The following is a 14,333-nucleotide window of genomic DNA, read 5'->3' as shown; positions in this document are numbered from 1 at the left end:
TAAAACCAACTTAGAGAGACTACCTATAACTGACATTTTTTAAAATGTAAAAAGAAATTATATACTCCTCATTCATACAGTGTGTTAACAAAAAAAGTTATGAGAATCAATCTTTTGCCCTCTCTATTATTTTGTCCTCTATCAACAAGCATTTAACAGGAGAAAGGCAATCTGAAAATAAACATAAACAAGAAGCGAACCTTAGGCTGGATAGGTCTCTGGCTGCATTTAACATGGAAGATCTCTTGCAGGAAGAATCCTTTTTAACTCAAAATGATATACTGCAATTAACCCAAGGTTTTATCTATGTTCATTTAAAAAATAATTTCATTACATATGTCAATTTTCTTTATGCTGGTTTCTTTTGACTTTTTATTCTTCACATGGCAACAAATTTATCAACCATTCTCTGGGTATAATATCATGAACAACTCCATTTTGAAAAATAATTAGGGCAATTTTTAAAAGGGAAGAAAAGATATATATCCTGCTTTTGCTCCCATCATATGAAGCATCTACAGCAAGACACTAAACAACATTTTAAGTGGCTTCATAAACAATCAGAGCCCTGAAATCATGCATTGTGTTGAGAAGGAGGAGATCTATCAGGTAAACATCCCATAACGAGCACACTGCACGCACCATCACTTGGCAAGACTGCATATTTCAAACATGCTCATGATGTGAATATAATGTGATGCTGAGAAGGCAATGGGTTGTTTCTCAGTAAGTGGCAGTGGGGGAAGCCACTCTGTTTGGGATGCTATGTGACAAAAGCAAAAATTCTCAAGGCTACAAGAAAGCCAAGATGATTCTTGGCACAACAGAAGAAAGGAAGAAAAATGTAATTCTCGTGTAACTATCTTTCGAAGCAGAAAAAACAGGAAAGTCAGTTATACTAAAACAGATTGTCATACCAACTCTGCATCATTTCTATTCTGCTCTTTAAAAATGTGCAGGCTTCTTTAACTCTGGAAAAAATATGTGCGTAACTGTAAATCACACACACATAGTGAGACTGTTTCATGAGAAAAAGGAGATCATGGTTTATGTCAAAGTTCATTTATTTTACAGACAAAAATATACATTATTCTATTTTCAATTCCCTCCCTTAGAACATCAAACAGTACACGCAGTGTATTCACACACATGTGCGCCTGCTCACAAACCAGACTGTGTGCTGGGCCATGGGAGGCATTTTTATATACCCATAAAAACCTCAATGTTCAGAAGGAGATAATTCCTTCACTTAGTGCAGAAACTCCTCACCAGCAGCAGAGACAACGCAAGATGTAAAGAGGAGATACTGACATTTAAGAGGAGGAGGAGGAGAGAGTTACCATGGAAGAAGTGAGCATTGTTCCAAAGACGAGTTAGCATTTGATAGACTGGGGCTAGCACATCGTGACCCGAAGTCAGGCTCGTTCCAATTCACATTGCTCAAGGAATCCATCTTCATAGTTGGGGTACTTTGTATTTTCTACACAGTCAAGGAAGAGGTATATATAATCATTCTTGTACTAAATGGAAGGAAATCCAAGGAAATTATGTTTTGTTGCCAAGGTTTCCTACACTGCCTGATTAACAGTTAACTGATAACAAAATTTAACCAAGATACTGGAACCACGTTACTCAAGGGAAACATCTCTAACTACTGTTGAGCACAGACAGAAAAGTTACCTTAAATGATATAACTGTTACATCCCTCCCACTCCAACTTATGCCCTGCAACCAAAGTAAAGATAGAGAACTGGCTCATTTCAGAACACAAATGGTTGGATAACAACCAAGCCACATCACAGCTCTTATGACTCCCCATTGCCAAACTTTACCTTCTATACTGTGCATTACAGAGGGTGTGTACATATGGATATGAGTCAGAGAGACAGATGGTGGGTATACCAGTCCATCCCTACCAAGTACTCACACACACAACTGAAGCCTAAACCGTACAGCAATGTTTCCCAACCTTTTTTCTGTGGAGGATCCTCTAAATGAATTTTTCAAATCCCAAAGAACACCTACCTATGAAAACATTTACAGGCCATAAAAAATTGGTGGTGGGGATGGGGAGCACAATTCAATTACAGCTAAATTATGGTCAAGAATATTAATTTGTAAAGAGCTGCTATTATAAATACATGTCAGCTTTCATAACCTTAATAGCTGTGATATTTTGAGGGATAGTTGAAATTTTTCCATGGCATTTCAAAATTTTCTTTATTCCATGATTTCTGCAGAACGCTGGCTGGGAAACACTGCCGTACAATATAAAAGTCACCTCACCCTAGAGGTGACATCTTTAAAAGCAGTAAGCCTGTACAAGTGATGCCTGCATCAAACATCACCATTGAGTAAAGGCTAAAATGGGGCAGCAGCAAGTTAAGTCACCACAATAATCCTGTCCATTTTCATTATCAACTCATCCAAAATGGAAGTAATCAAACAAGTTGGGAGGGTAACTTTTAAAAGTCTTAAAAAGTAAAAATCAGGATTTAAAAAGGCAAAAAACACTTTGATGTGGCTTAACAGGTAGAAATCACAAAGCGCAGCTCCTTTAGGCATAAGGGAAGCTATGGCCATTAGGAAGAGGAAAGTTGCAGGATTTCCTGCTTCCACCTTGTTGCAGGAGTCAGCTTCAAAGTGTGTTCCATTAGTTTCCAAGGAGCCTCCATCCAAGCACAGGATCTCTGCCTTAGAGTATATTTGGTGCTAATGAGTTCCAAATAATAGTGGCAGCCAACAGCAAATAAGAAACTTTGTGTGTCTCTTGTATAGTCTTGCTGCCTCAGTACCCAGAACTCTACATTAAAATTAACTGTGTCATCAGTTGCCTTCTGATCAGCTACAATTCAAACAAATAACCAACTACTTGGCACTGTGAGCTTCAGAAAAGGCCGGTCAGATTTGAGTGAAGCACACACAACTAGAACCTCCCAAGCCAAGTTCAAGGAAATCTCATCTGGTCCTAAAAATCTGTACTGTGCTGCAAGATCAGCCTAGGCTGAAGACACGGACTACTGGAACCCACTGAACAGCCTCCTTCCAGCCTAGATATCTAAATGACTGCAACCCCATAATCCACTTAGATGCCAACACTATAATCACTCACAACCTCTCAACAAGTGGCTTACCAGAATACTCCCACTCATCCAGTACTTTAAAATTCTTTAGGAGCTGTCAATTTGAACCAACTCTTTCCTTTCTAGTACCTCTGGCTCTGGAGTTCTGCCAGCATCAACTAGCCCATCACTTCTCTGTAGCTCTCAATTGGCTAAGTTTTATCTTTAAACTCAGCTATAATTCAGTGTATGAAATTCATGGCTGCACATCAACCAATCACAGCGGTTCAGTTGCACAGCAACAAGTTCCACAGAGACCCTTCCCTGCTGGCTACTTTTCCTCTCAATCACCATATTCAGGAGCTCTCGCTTTCTCTGTATCATATATATAAATATGTATGTATGTATATATGTGTTGTACACACACTCCTCTCCTGTGACGAATTCCAGGAATATTCAGCAAATCTTTCCATAAAAAGCATCCCAAGTTTTTCCATGTAATAAATCGCACCAAACTGCAACCATCCTTCCCCAGCTTTTTTTCCAAACAACATTATGTCTTGAGCTTAATCTTGTTGGGAACATAGATATTTTGGAAAGTAACCCAAGTGGAACACAAAAAACATGCCCAGCTTTATGTTCAATTGAGCAGTCAGAGTGCCCATCTTCAGTAAAAGGTTGTCATCACATCCAATCAAATGTATCTGGAATGTTCAAGATGAAAGATTTAATATTTATGCATTTTGAAATAAAGCTGGTCTAGGTTTTTCTGGCATGAACACAAGAGTCAACTGCTGGGAAGGCTACTGTTGCTGATTTTCCTTCCACGCTGGATTTAGATATATATATTTAAAATCCTCAAGGGAAAAAGACAACACATTAAAGAATTCCAAAGGGAAATTTGTGACAGAGCTGAGGGATCCAAGAGAGATACGTTCTTCAAGAAACAAGGTTTGCCTTAGGAGTTGATGGCTTTCCAGCGGTCGCTATCAACACTGTTGATGCTGCCAACGTGATAAGGCATGGAAGCTATATCATCCAGGTATGCTGTGGTGTCGATCTGGGTACTGGAGTAGAAACTGGAATCCAGGCCTTCTTTCTTGGCAACGCCATAAGCATGTGGGAGGTGCACATCAACATCCTCAGGTTCATCCACCTGGCATTTATAGGAGAAGAGGATCTTTGGCTCAGACCTGGAATCATTAAAAGGAAAAAGAAGGGGAAAGTGTACTTTGGGGTGATGTATTCTTCTGAGCATAAAACCTAGTTCTCAATGAGAAGGACAGAACACAGCAGATTGCTCCTAAAGAAAAACAAGGTAACAGCTAGATTGTTGTCTGACACCAGGTCACATCCATCTGAAGTGAGGCAAAACTAAAGAGGATCCACAATATTTGTGGATTTGTTAATTGTCTTCTGTCTATCTCTTTGTGACTGCCCGCTTTCTTCCTACCCCTTTGCTAACCTTAGACAGAAATCCCCAGGCTCCATCTTCTCCTTGCCACAGCACCACATGCTAAAGGGGGGCTCAATTAGTGAAAGAGGAAGGAAGTAAGACTGTGTGTTTAAAAGTGGTCTAGAATGAGATTCGGAGATGGGATGGAAATCTTTAGCTGCATGCCAAGATTATACCAATAAACATTAGGATCACAGGAGTGTTAAGTACAGCCTACATGTTCAGAAGCTCTGAATACTAAATGCTGAGGATAGTTCATCACTATCATGCTATGCTTGAGAACTGCTAAAGGCCTCTATCTGGCCTCCACTGTACCACAGAGACAGTATGTGTTATCTAGATAGGCACTTGTTATGTTTTAGAAGCCCATTAAGAGTTTCATGGGAGAAAAAAGTCATCCAGTGTCCCCTGTAAAAGCAGTCAGGGACTCTGCATGAACTGCATTATGGCCCCATCAACTACTTGACTAAGATTCCTTAACTGAGTCTTATATATCAGCTATTAGTTACAAACATGACAGCTTACTCCACATGGCTATGAGTTTGCTGTGCCAGCACAGGTACCCAACACAGTATGACACACTGAAAATCTCTGCTTTTTCATTTTGCTAGCAAATTTCTAGTTGCAGAGGAAATGCCTGCCTGTTTCCAAGTAGTCTCTGCAAAAAAGGCTAAACTAAGCAGAGTGACTCTGCTGGCCTCCATGCGTGTACAAGTGTATACAATGGCCAAACTAGACAGGACATCTCAGTCAAGGCTCAAATACCAGAAATGACTCCAATTGTGAGAGTGTGTTTAGGGAAGATTTCAAAGCAGCAACCTGCACAATAGGGAAGGGTTCACCTGCCCTTACCCACAAGCCCTTTTTTTTTGTTGAAAGTCTCATCTTCGTCCCCTCCTCAAAAGTTCTGGAACCTTATCACTCTAGCAACTCTTCCAGAACAAGTGCTTTTAGTACTTGTGATACTGTTCTCCTCATACCAACAGTAAAGGTAAAGGTAGTCCCCTGTGCAAGCACCGAGTCATTACTACTGACTCATGGGGTGGGACGGGACGTCGCATCACGATGTTTTCTTGGCAGACTTTTTACGGGGTGGTTGGCCATTGCCTTCCCCAGTCATCTACACCTTACCCCCAGGAAACTGGGCACTCATTTTACTGACCTTGGAAGGATGGAAGGCTGAGTCAACCTTGAGCCGGCTACCTGAACCCAGCTTCCGCCGGGATCGAACTCAGGTTGTGAGCAGAGCTTGGGCTGCAGTACTGCAGCTTACCACTCTGTGCACTGGATAGTTATTTCAGAGACAGGTAACTTTACACCTGTCAATCAGTTCAGAACTGTGCACCAGCTAATTCCTCAGCACCAGGCACTGAAGTTCTCAAAATCACCACCACAGACCCACACAGCACAGTTGGTGTCAGGTATACAGATACCTAATATCTATATGCTCAATTCAGCTAAAGTGAAATGCTTTTGCATCCCATAGATTTTTTCATTGAAAAAATAAAGCATGTGCTTAAATCCATACCATGCAAAGTGGGTCTTCAAAGTGCTTAATTTTGGCTTGGTTCAGATCTATGTAGTGACACTTATTTAAATTAGAATGTTTCCCTCAAGCGATACTAATTGACAGGATAGAGCTAATTTTTTTTTCTAAAGCAAAACAAACAGTTCTCCATGTTCTTGGTTAGGCAGCACAGCGCTCAAACAGAAAGCCATCCATTCTAATTTAGATCAGATTACTGCAAAGCATTCTATGTGATGCTATCCTTGAAAGGTGTTCAGAAATTTCAATTGGTGCAGAAGGCTTCAGCCAGGATGTTGACTGGAGCTGGTTATAGGGACCATAGCAGTCCAGTACTGGCCCATCTACACTAGCTCTCAGTCTGTTTCTGAGCACAAGGTGCCAGAGTTGACCTTAAAGTCCTATTCAGCTTCATACCAAAATACATGAAGGACTATCTAACTCCCTTACAAACCTACCCAACCACTATGGTCACTTTTGAGGCTCTGCTCCTGACGCCCCTTCTTTCTGAGATTAGCTGGGTGGCAACCTGGGAAAAGGCCTTCTTGGTCATGGCACCAAAACTCTGGAATTCTCCCCCCAGAGAGACTTATCTGTCCCCTCCTGTTGCTGTCTTCTGACAGTGGATGAAAACTTATTTGTTTTGTCTAGTGTTCCATCACTGATTGCACCTGTCCACCCTATGTTTTAACTGTTTTAATGTTTTTGTATGTGCATTTTAGCTTGGTTGCAATTGTTTTAATGATGCGTTTTTGTTTGGTTTAATTATGTAAGTTTTTGGCATTAGCCACCTTGGTGACCCTGATGATAGCAGAAAGGTGGGCTATAAATTTTATAAACAAACAAGTGGAGTTGTATGAGACTTGTGGTGGGGGGAATCCCATCCCACAACCCCAACCAACCGATTGCCACTTTGGGGTCAGGAAGGAATTTTCCTCCAGGCCAGATTGGCTGGGGATCTTGAAGATTTTTTTTGTCTTCCTCTGAGTGTAGAGCAGGGTTCACTTAGGGAGGTGAGATGGGGGGATAGTTGTGAATTTCCTGCATTGTGCAGGGGGCTGGACTAGATGACCCTTGGAACCCTTCCTGTTCTATGTTTCTATTTAAGTATCTGCAGATTTGGCCAGGTTGAAAATTAGATATATTGATAAATACATTCCTCACATTTTGATCCCACCTTTCCCCTCCAAGAAGTTCAGGGTGCAGGGAGCAGACTGGAGAATGACCTTGGATGCCAGGTGAAGTCTGAGAACTAAAACAACTTCGCTCTTTTTCTTTCTTTCCCAGGCTCCTCACCCTTCACCCCCACCCCCCACCTTGGCTTCTAACCGTCCCTTTCCTAAAAGGCAGGAACTTTCCCTATAACTAACCTGACCTTTCATACCTTTCATACCCACGTCACTTCTGCCAATGCTGTAGTCATGTGTGCACTGAACTGATAGATCCTGAATAAAGCAACTTTAACTCACGCACTGGAGTGTCTGATGTAAAGTACTACTTGGGTCTAACTGCCAGAACCTGACACATAGGCTGAAGCCTCTCCAGTGCTTTGAATCAGGCCTCTGGAAGCAGTGAAGTAATAATTCCAGTCCTGCCAATTAAAAGCCATTTGGACTACTTGTAAAGGATCTTCAATTAGGATGAATATTTCCCAAAGTGGCCACACGGTGGCACTCCATGTACAATAATGAACGAACGAGGATAAATTTGGGGGAAGGGTGGTAAGGAAGGGACTTCTTGATCCCATGGTTTAAAAATTCATTCTCCTCATAATCATTTAATCTAAACCCTATCTTAAATTTCAAAAGCAAAAAATTACCTGTCACCATGCAGGCTTTCACAGCAACTCGTAATAATTTTGTCATTAATCCAGGGGAGTGCGGGGGGAGAACCACCAGCAGTTCAGAATTTAATGAGGCTTTGCTCAGACATTAGGAGCCTAATCTTCCTGAACTCCTATGATGAAATTAAATGCCATCCTCATTTCACAGACGGAGGAACAGAGTCACTGAATATTGTTTAAAGCACCCCAAATGTACAAGGAGAATGTGTGAAGGGGTTAGGAAGCAAGGCCTCTTCATCAGCTCCAGCCCCAAGTGCCCAGTTCTGTCTGTTCCTGAGGCAGCATGAGGGAAGCCTTCTCACTGCAGGCTTCCTAAACCTTACTCCATACTATGTTACAGTGACAGTGGGAGGCAGTCTACAACTTTATGGTAACAAGGCGGAAGTGATTTAGAAAGTTTGGCCACTTACCCGAAGAAGCCTTTCAGGAATGCCACATAAATGAGAGGAGCAAAGAAGCTGAAGTAGAGGAAGGTCGTGGCGTCAACACAGCTGTCAAGAGACAAGAGCCACCTGTTGAGAATCTGATCCCAACACTCCAAAACGCACCATACCGGCTGTGTCACTCACAGCTACAAATTCAGGAAGAGGCACTATTCCTCCCCCCCCCCTCCCCAAGGCAAAGCCTGGAGAAAAGAGGATAGCAAGGCAGTATTTTCCCAGGGAACAGATACACTGTGTCTCAGCAAAGGACTTCATTTCTTCAAAAGCTTACAAGCCTCCAGGCACCCAAGGACAGAACTAACACTTCACCACAGAAAGTGCCTTCAGGTATCATATTTATTTAGAGTTTTGGCATCTTTCCTTCCTTCCCTAGACAAAAGCATCACACATAACCCAATGGTTGCATAGGATACCTCTTCAAACACAGAAGGCGGTCTTAGGTTTCTTGCTACTGGTGAAATATAATACGCACAGGTTTCTCTCCTGCCTAAACAAAATGAGCTTGGCTACAAACCTTTATAGTACCCCTAGGCCAAGAGACGCCTGGATGAGACTGAATTAATGGGTGCAGTCATTCAAATGCCACGGGGTTAGTTTCTACTGCTTTGCCACAAAGGAAGGAAGAAAAAGAAAGTGCAGCCACTAGTTCTAAGGTCCCCCCCCCCCAGCATGTTCTCTTGCTTTCTAAGTTATTAAGATTAGAAGGCAAGATACTGGATATACTGTCTTGACTTTTTGGGATACAGAAGGCAAACACAAGAAGGAAAGCTAGTAATAAATATCTTGACTGCAGAAGTTTCCAACCTTTACCTGTTTTATTTTTCAGAGTGAGTTCATGTTTTTGAGTTCATGCTAAGAGCTTGACTTCTATAGAAAAACCAAAAGGGGGAAATCACTCTCATTATTGGAGGAGGGAAAATAATCTACTGATCAGTGGCAACACCTCACGAGTGGCAGAGTATACCAACCCCCTGACCCACCCAGCTGTCTCCTTTAAAGCACTTCTCACTGAATGAGTGTTGGGTTTTGCAAGTGTCATCCCTTCTACCATGGAAGGGTTAAGCTGAGGTTTCTGTAAGCTAATGGTAGCAAGTTTAGCATAGAGCCAATTAGGAGTAGAGTAAAATGGGCAGAGTTTTGAGGAAAGTTTTTTTTTCTTTTCTGCTTCTTGGGGAGTGTCAGTGAGAGAGTGAACAAAGAAACTAGAAGAAGCATATTAGAAACAGATAAGTTAGTTTGTTGTTTTCTTTCCATGTAATCCTTTCCCTAACTCTGAAGGAAACTTTTTCTTAGGTGTTGCAGGTCTGTGTTGCACTTTTAAGCTGCACTTTATTTACTCTGCTAAATATCCAGTAACGAGACACAAAAATCTGTCCTTGGGACACAGGGAGCAGTGCTCTGCTGAGTCAGCACTGCCCAACTATCTCCTACTCTCTCCCTCTCCCACTTAAGATAAGGCAAGGATGGGTGATGAATCATGCCTAGGAAGGAGGAGACTGGCCAGAATGATCACTCCCTGTCCACTATCAGAAGTTGCTCCTCCCTTCTCCAATCAGAAGTGGAAATGTGAAAGAGAAAAGCACAGATTTGCTGGAGGAGAAGCAACAGTGGATCTCAAGCACGGGAGCAAGAATAGAGAGATGTGTGGGTTGGCGTGGTCCAATAAGGAGCAGCACAGTGGGTCAGATGAGTGGGTGAAGGCTCTGTAGCCTGCCCTACCAAGTTCTGGCGTAAAAAAAGAATGACTACTGCTTTTCAGGAAAAAAAAGTCTTGGACAAATAAATGTGTAGCAGCTGGGCTTGCTACTCAGAAGGACTTGTCTGCAGTAAGACGGTAGAGTATAAAGGTTTACATACCATAATCCTTCTATGATGCCTGCACACAGCAGAGCACTGCCCAGGCCCTGCACCAGGTTCAGCACAGCAAGAATCCCAGCATAGATGTAGAAACTCTTCCTTGCTGCAAAAAGAGAGACAAGCAGATACTGGGGTCAAAGTTAGTATAGTGTGTCTTCTACACCATAGCTTATTTGATGAAAGAACCAGTTTGAATACTGAACTAGAAGTCTTACAAGCACAGTTCCAGCTTGTGTACAGAAGAAACATGCTAAGGGAATCCCTCCTTTCAGAATTGTCCAAGGCCAATCTGGTCATTTCATATTGTGAACATACCTGCATTTGCAGGTTGCCTTCTTGCTTCTATGACACATATAGATATGCAATCATGTCAGCTAGCCACATTGTAAGTACCCAGACACAGGCAGCTGCCGCCAACATCCTTTCTTCCTTCTATGTTTGTATCCATTCAATTGCAAGTCGGTTTGGCACAGGACCGGTCTAATTTATTCTCTGTACACCAGTTAGTGGAATCTTAAGCTCTTTATTAAGAGCGTCTACAACTAAAAATTCAAGGTGTGAAACCACGTTATCAGTTCAATTATATTGCATAAGAAAACACCAGAGGAGCAATGTCTCGCAAAAAGTGCACATCGGTTGCCCACTCGCCTCACTGAACTCACGAAGCTGCCTTATACCAAGTTAGACCATGGGTAAAAGTCTGTATTGCCCACTCCGACTGGCAGCAGCTCAAGTGGAAGTCTTTCCCATTGCCTACTATTTTGTTTTTCCAGCTGGAGGTGATGGGAATTGAGCCTGGGCCCTTCTGCATGAAAAAGAGATGCTCAGCCTCCAAGCTGCAGCTCCTCCCCAATTATGCATTTTTCATTATAAATATTTACAGGCAAATGTATATCCCCCTGTGGTAACGTCATGCTGCAAGACCAAATCTGATTTGCCAAAAAACAGAGATGTTGTAAGTACCAAAGAACATATTGGTTCACAGCATCTCTCTATCCCCTGTCCACCCTCTTACTTCCCACTACTTCTCAGGCTGTAAGCCAGTGCACACTGACCGGGGAACAAGCTGCACTGAATAAAGTGGGACATTTTTGTGCACAGGACAGCACAGTCAGTAACATGAGTTTATGAAGACCTTACCATAAATGTGGAGAGCCAGCTAGTCACTTGCTTGCTTAGAGCAAACAACATTTGCCCTGAGACAAGCAGATGGGTGGCTGCACTGCCTACTTGTGGCTACACTCATCATGTCCCAGAGAAAAGAGAGTTTCATCTAGCCCAGGGAATGATAGCCCTGCATCTATCACAGCTGCCTCTCCTGTCCCTTTAAAGAACAGATGTAGGGGGCTTTATTTGGAAAGCAGAGTGGCTTGATACTGCCGCATAGACCCAAACTCCATTTTAATCCCTGCAAAGCTAAAAAAAAAATCATACTAGTTTGAAGAGTGGTTTGTCACTTACATGGCAGAGAAATACGGTCCTTCAAGGGAGTTTTTGGAAGAATCACCACCAATGAATAAACCTGTAAGAAAGAAGGTATCAGGTAACTAGGGGTTATGGGGAAGTAGGCACAGCTAATTATACATAGTCTGCAGTAAGAAAATTGAAAGTGTTGCAAGTTCATAAATTTAGAAATTAAGCAAAGCATTGTGGTGCATAAACTGAGGTGCTGAGCCTTAGCCATAATTCCACTTACACAAGGGCTGGTTAGGATATCGCTGTGGTGGGATAAAAGTACTCCATATACTTCCCTCCTCTCTTCCCCCTCCCCACATGCATATCCACTTGCTGAACAATGAAATTAAGTACAGGTTGTGGTGCTACAACCTAACTCAAATTAAGCCTTGCTAGAATGCTTTGCTAGTAGCCACAGTTAAGGTTTTTGTTTTTGTTTTAAACCCTCTAATGTAAGCTCATTCCAAATCTCCTAAGCAACCCATGGTGAGTAGATTCAGAAAAAGTATTATTAATTTTCTGAGCAATAATAATTACAATGATAGTTAATCCAGAATTTAAAAGTGTGATATAGTGTATGTTCCCAAGTTGTTACAGCAATTAACACAAATCTCATATATTGTAAAAAAAAAATCACGAGCTAGTAAGAGAATTAAGCAACTATATAGTTCAGTTGATGAGAGTCATAAAGGTGTCCTGCCTGATGTTTTGCAAATTAAAATCTTAAAGGTTCTTTTACTACAGAAACATCAGGAGATGGTATTCCAGAAAAGTTGGGATCCTACAGCAAACCTTAACTCATTATTATCTTTACAGCAGGTCACCTTCCAGGGAACTATCACAGCCAAGTAGACTGGTGAAGATCAGGGGTTTTTTTCTGGGAAAAGAGGTGGCGGAACTCTCAAAAGGGAAATGAGGAAGATTCTTTGAAATATTATTTTCATGCACTATTGCCGAGTATTTTCAAGAGGTGCCGGAACTCCGTCCCACCACATTCCTGCTGAAAAAAAGCCCTGGTGAAGATTACGCAGATGAGAGACAGATCAAGAATATCTAAGACTCTGGTTTATCACCTCAGGATGTTGATGTGTTTAGAAGATATCAGGAAGCGAATTAAGTGAAAATAATGAGAAATTAGGGAGAAGAGCCTTCTTGTTCACTCATGTTGCTCAGGTAGGACAAAACTTGTCAGCCTTACCAGAAAGAAAAAACAGGAGCTTGCGAGCCAGAAGTGTCGTCCACCATGGCCGTAGATATTGAAGTCTTCTGCTGAGAGTCTGGCATCAGGATACTGGATTTCCAGTGTTCCCTGAAAGATGGGTACAGTACAGTGCGAGTGTCTTGGCAGGGGGTGGTGGTATATGTGTGTTACAATAAGTTTTATTAATACACATACACAAACCCCATTTTCAGCATGAAATACTGTGAAAGAGATGTTTGCCCTTATTTGGAAACTGGCTATTTTCACCACATAACACTATCTCCTAGACAATTCAGAGATTTTGAAATATCTGGAAGCTACTAATTGCTGAAACTGGAGGGAAGGGACCATTGGCATCAGAATAGTTATGGGATGGGGAAAGGTGTGCTATGGCAAGGGTGGAGCACTGTAGCTAGGATTGCAACAGTGGTAGAAAAGAAGAACATGCCTAAAACATAAAGACACTCATTGTTCAGGACCAAAATTATATACTGAGCTACTGAAGTGAGCCAGACCCTTGAGGAGGAGCCATTTTCCAACCAAGAGGCTTCAGCAGTGATGAGTCACTCTTGCCCTAGCTTGATCTGTGTCCTTTCCTTCTCTATGCCACAATAAGCCACCCTCTAGACCTAAAAGCAAAAAGGCCACCTCGCTTGAGTACTCAAGGTTTTACTTCATTCATCTCTCATGCTTACCTGAGTGACAGAATAGGCCAGTGACAGTACTGTGGTGATGGCTAATACCCGCTTGACACTGGATTTGCTCTCCAGATGACCTGAATGAACAACAATCATACCATGAATCACTTCCCTGACATATTAAGTTTTACATCAGATAATGGAAAAAGAGAGTTGTGTGTGCCTGTTCCTCCCAGTGTTTCAGAGTTCACATACACTTCACCCAGAAAGCCAGTCTCAGTTTCAAGTCCTGTACATGGAGCAGCAACGCTTCCCACCTATAAAACAAAGACTAACTCTTCCCTTCTAACTGAACCCAATAAAATTGGGTCCTTTTATTATGCAGCTCATGAATACTATCAGCTAGGGGGCAAATGGCAGGGAAGGAGTGGAGAGCACTAGTGCTTTCTTGCAGTGTTCTAAGAGGCTGTTGGGAAAAGCTGGATTAGATGGACCCTTGGACATGTGCAAAAGACTGTTTAAGAGCCAGTAGTGTAGTGGACAGGCCCAGGGAAATTAGGGTTTATATCTCCACTCACTCTTGAAGTTCATTGGGTGGAGGAGAGAATTATGCACTCTGGCTTGAGCTTCTTGGAGGAGGGTAGAGGGAGATAAGAGCATGCTCTCTATTATGTTGCTGGTGAGTGCCCACCTTATGTGGCAGTAGGGACCAAGCTCCCAGTAACCTCCACAGTACCTTGTGATTCAAAGCATTGCTTATCTGTCTACAATCAAACTCAAAACGGCCTGTGGAACCTATACGATATACGCTGCATATTTGAAAAAATACAAAGCCCTCAGGCAAGTCTCTCCT

At 42.1% G+C, this 14,333-nt stretch overlaps 1 protein-coding gene across 1 annotated transcript in view; it reads right to left on the bottom strand.

The window, feature by feature from the left end:
* Window positions 1-1,046: 1,046 nt before the first annotated feature.
* Window positions 1,047-14,333, bottom strand: part of TPRA1 (transmembrane protein adipocyte associated 1) — a 28,888-nt gene continuing 15,601 nt past the window's right edge. Inside the window, exons 6-11 of the mRNA XM_054978278.1 lie at window positions 13,538-13,617; window positions 12,840-12,950; window positions 11,648-11,708; window positions 10,187-10,289; window positions 8,297-8,377; window positions 1,047-4,255 (exon numbers count right to left, since the gene is read on the bottom strand). Coding sequence (XP_054834253.1) covers window positions 4,021-4,255; window positions 8,297-8,377; window positions 10,187-10,289; window positions 11,648-11,708; window positions 12,840-12,950; window positions 13,538-13,617 — 671 coding nt within the window. The 3' untranslated portion in view covers window positions 1,047-4,020. The remainder of the gene's footprint in view (window positions 4,256-8,296; window positions 8,378-10,186; window positions 10,290-11,647; window positions 11,709-12,839; window positions 12,951-13,537; window positions 13,618-14,333) is intronic.

The sequence above is a fragment of the Eublepharis macularius genome, chromosome 4 (genome assembly GCF_028583425.1).
Source record: "Eublepharis macularius isolate TG4126 chromosome 4, MPM_Emac_v1.0, whole genome shotgun sequence".
In the NCBI taxonomy this organism is placed as follows: domain Eukaryota; kingdom Metazoa; phylum Chordata; class Lepidosauria; order Squamata; family Eublepharidae; genus Eublepharis; species Eublepharis macularius.
The sequence above is the reverse complement of the archived record's forward strand: the minus strand, read 5'-3'. Positions and strand labels throughout refer to the sequence as shown.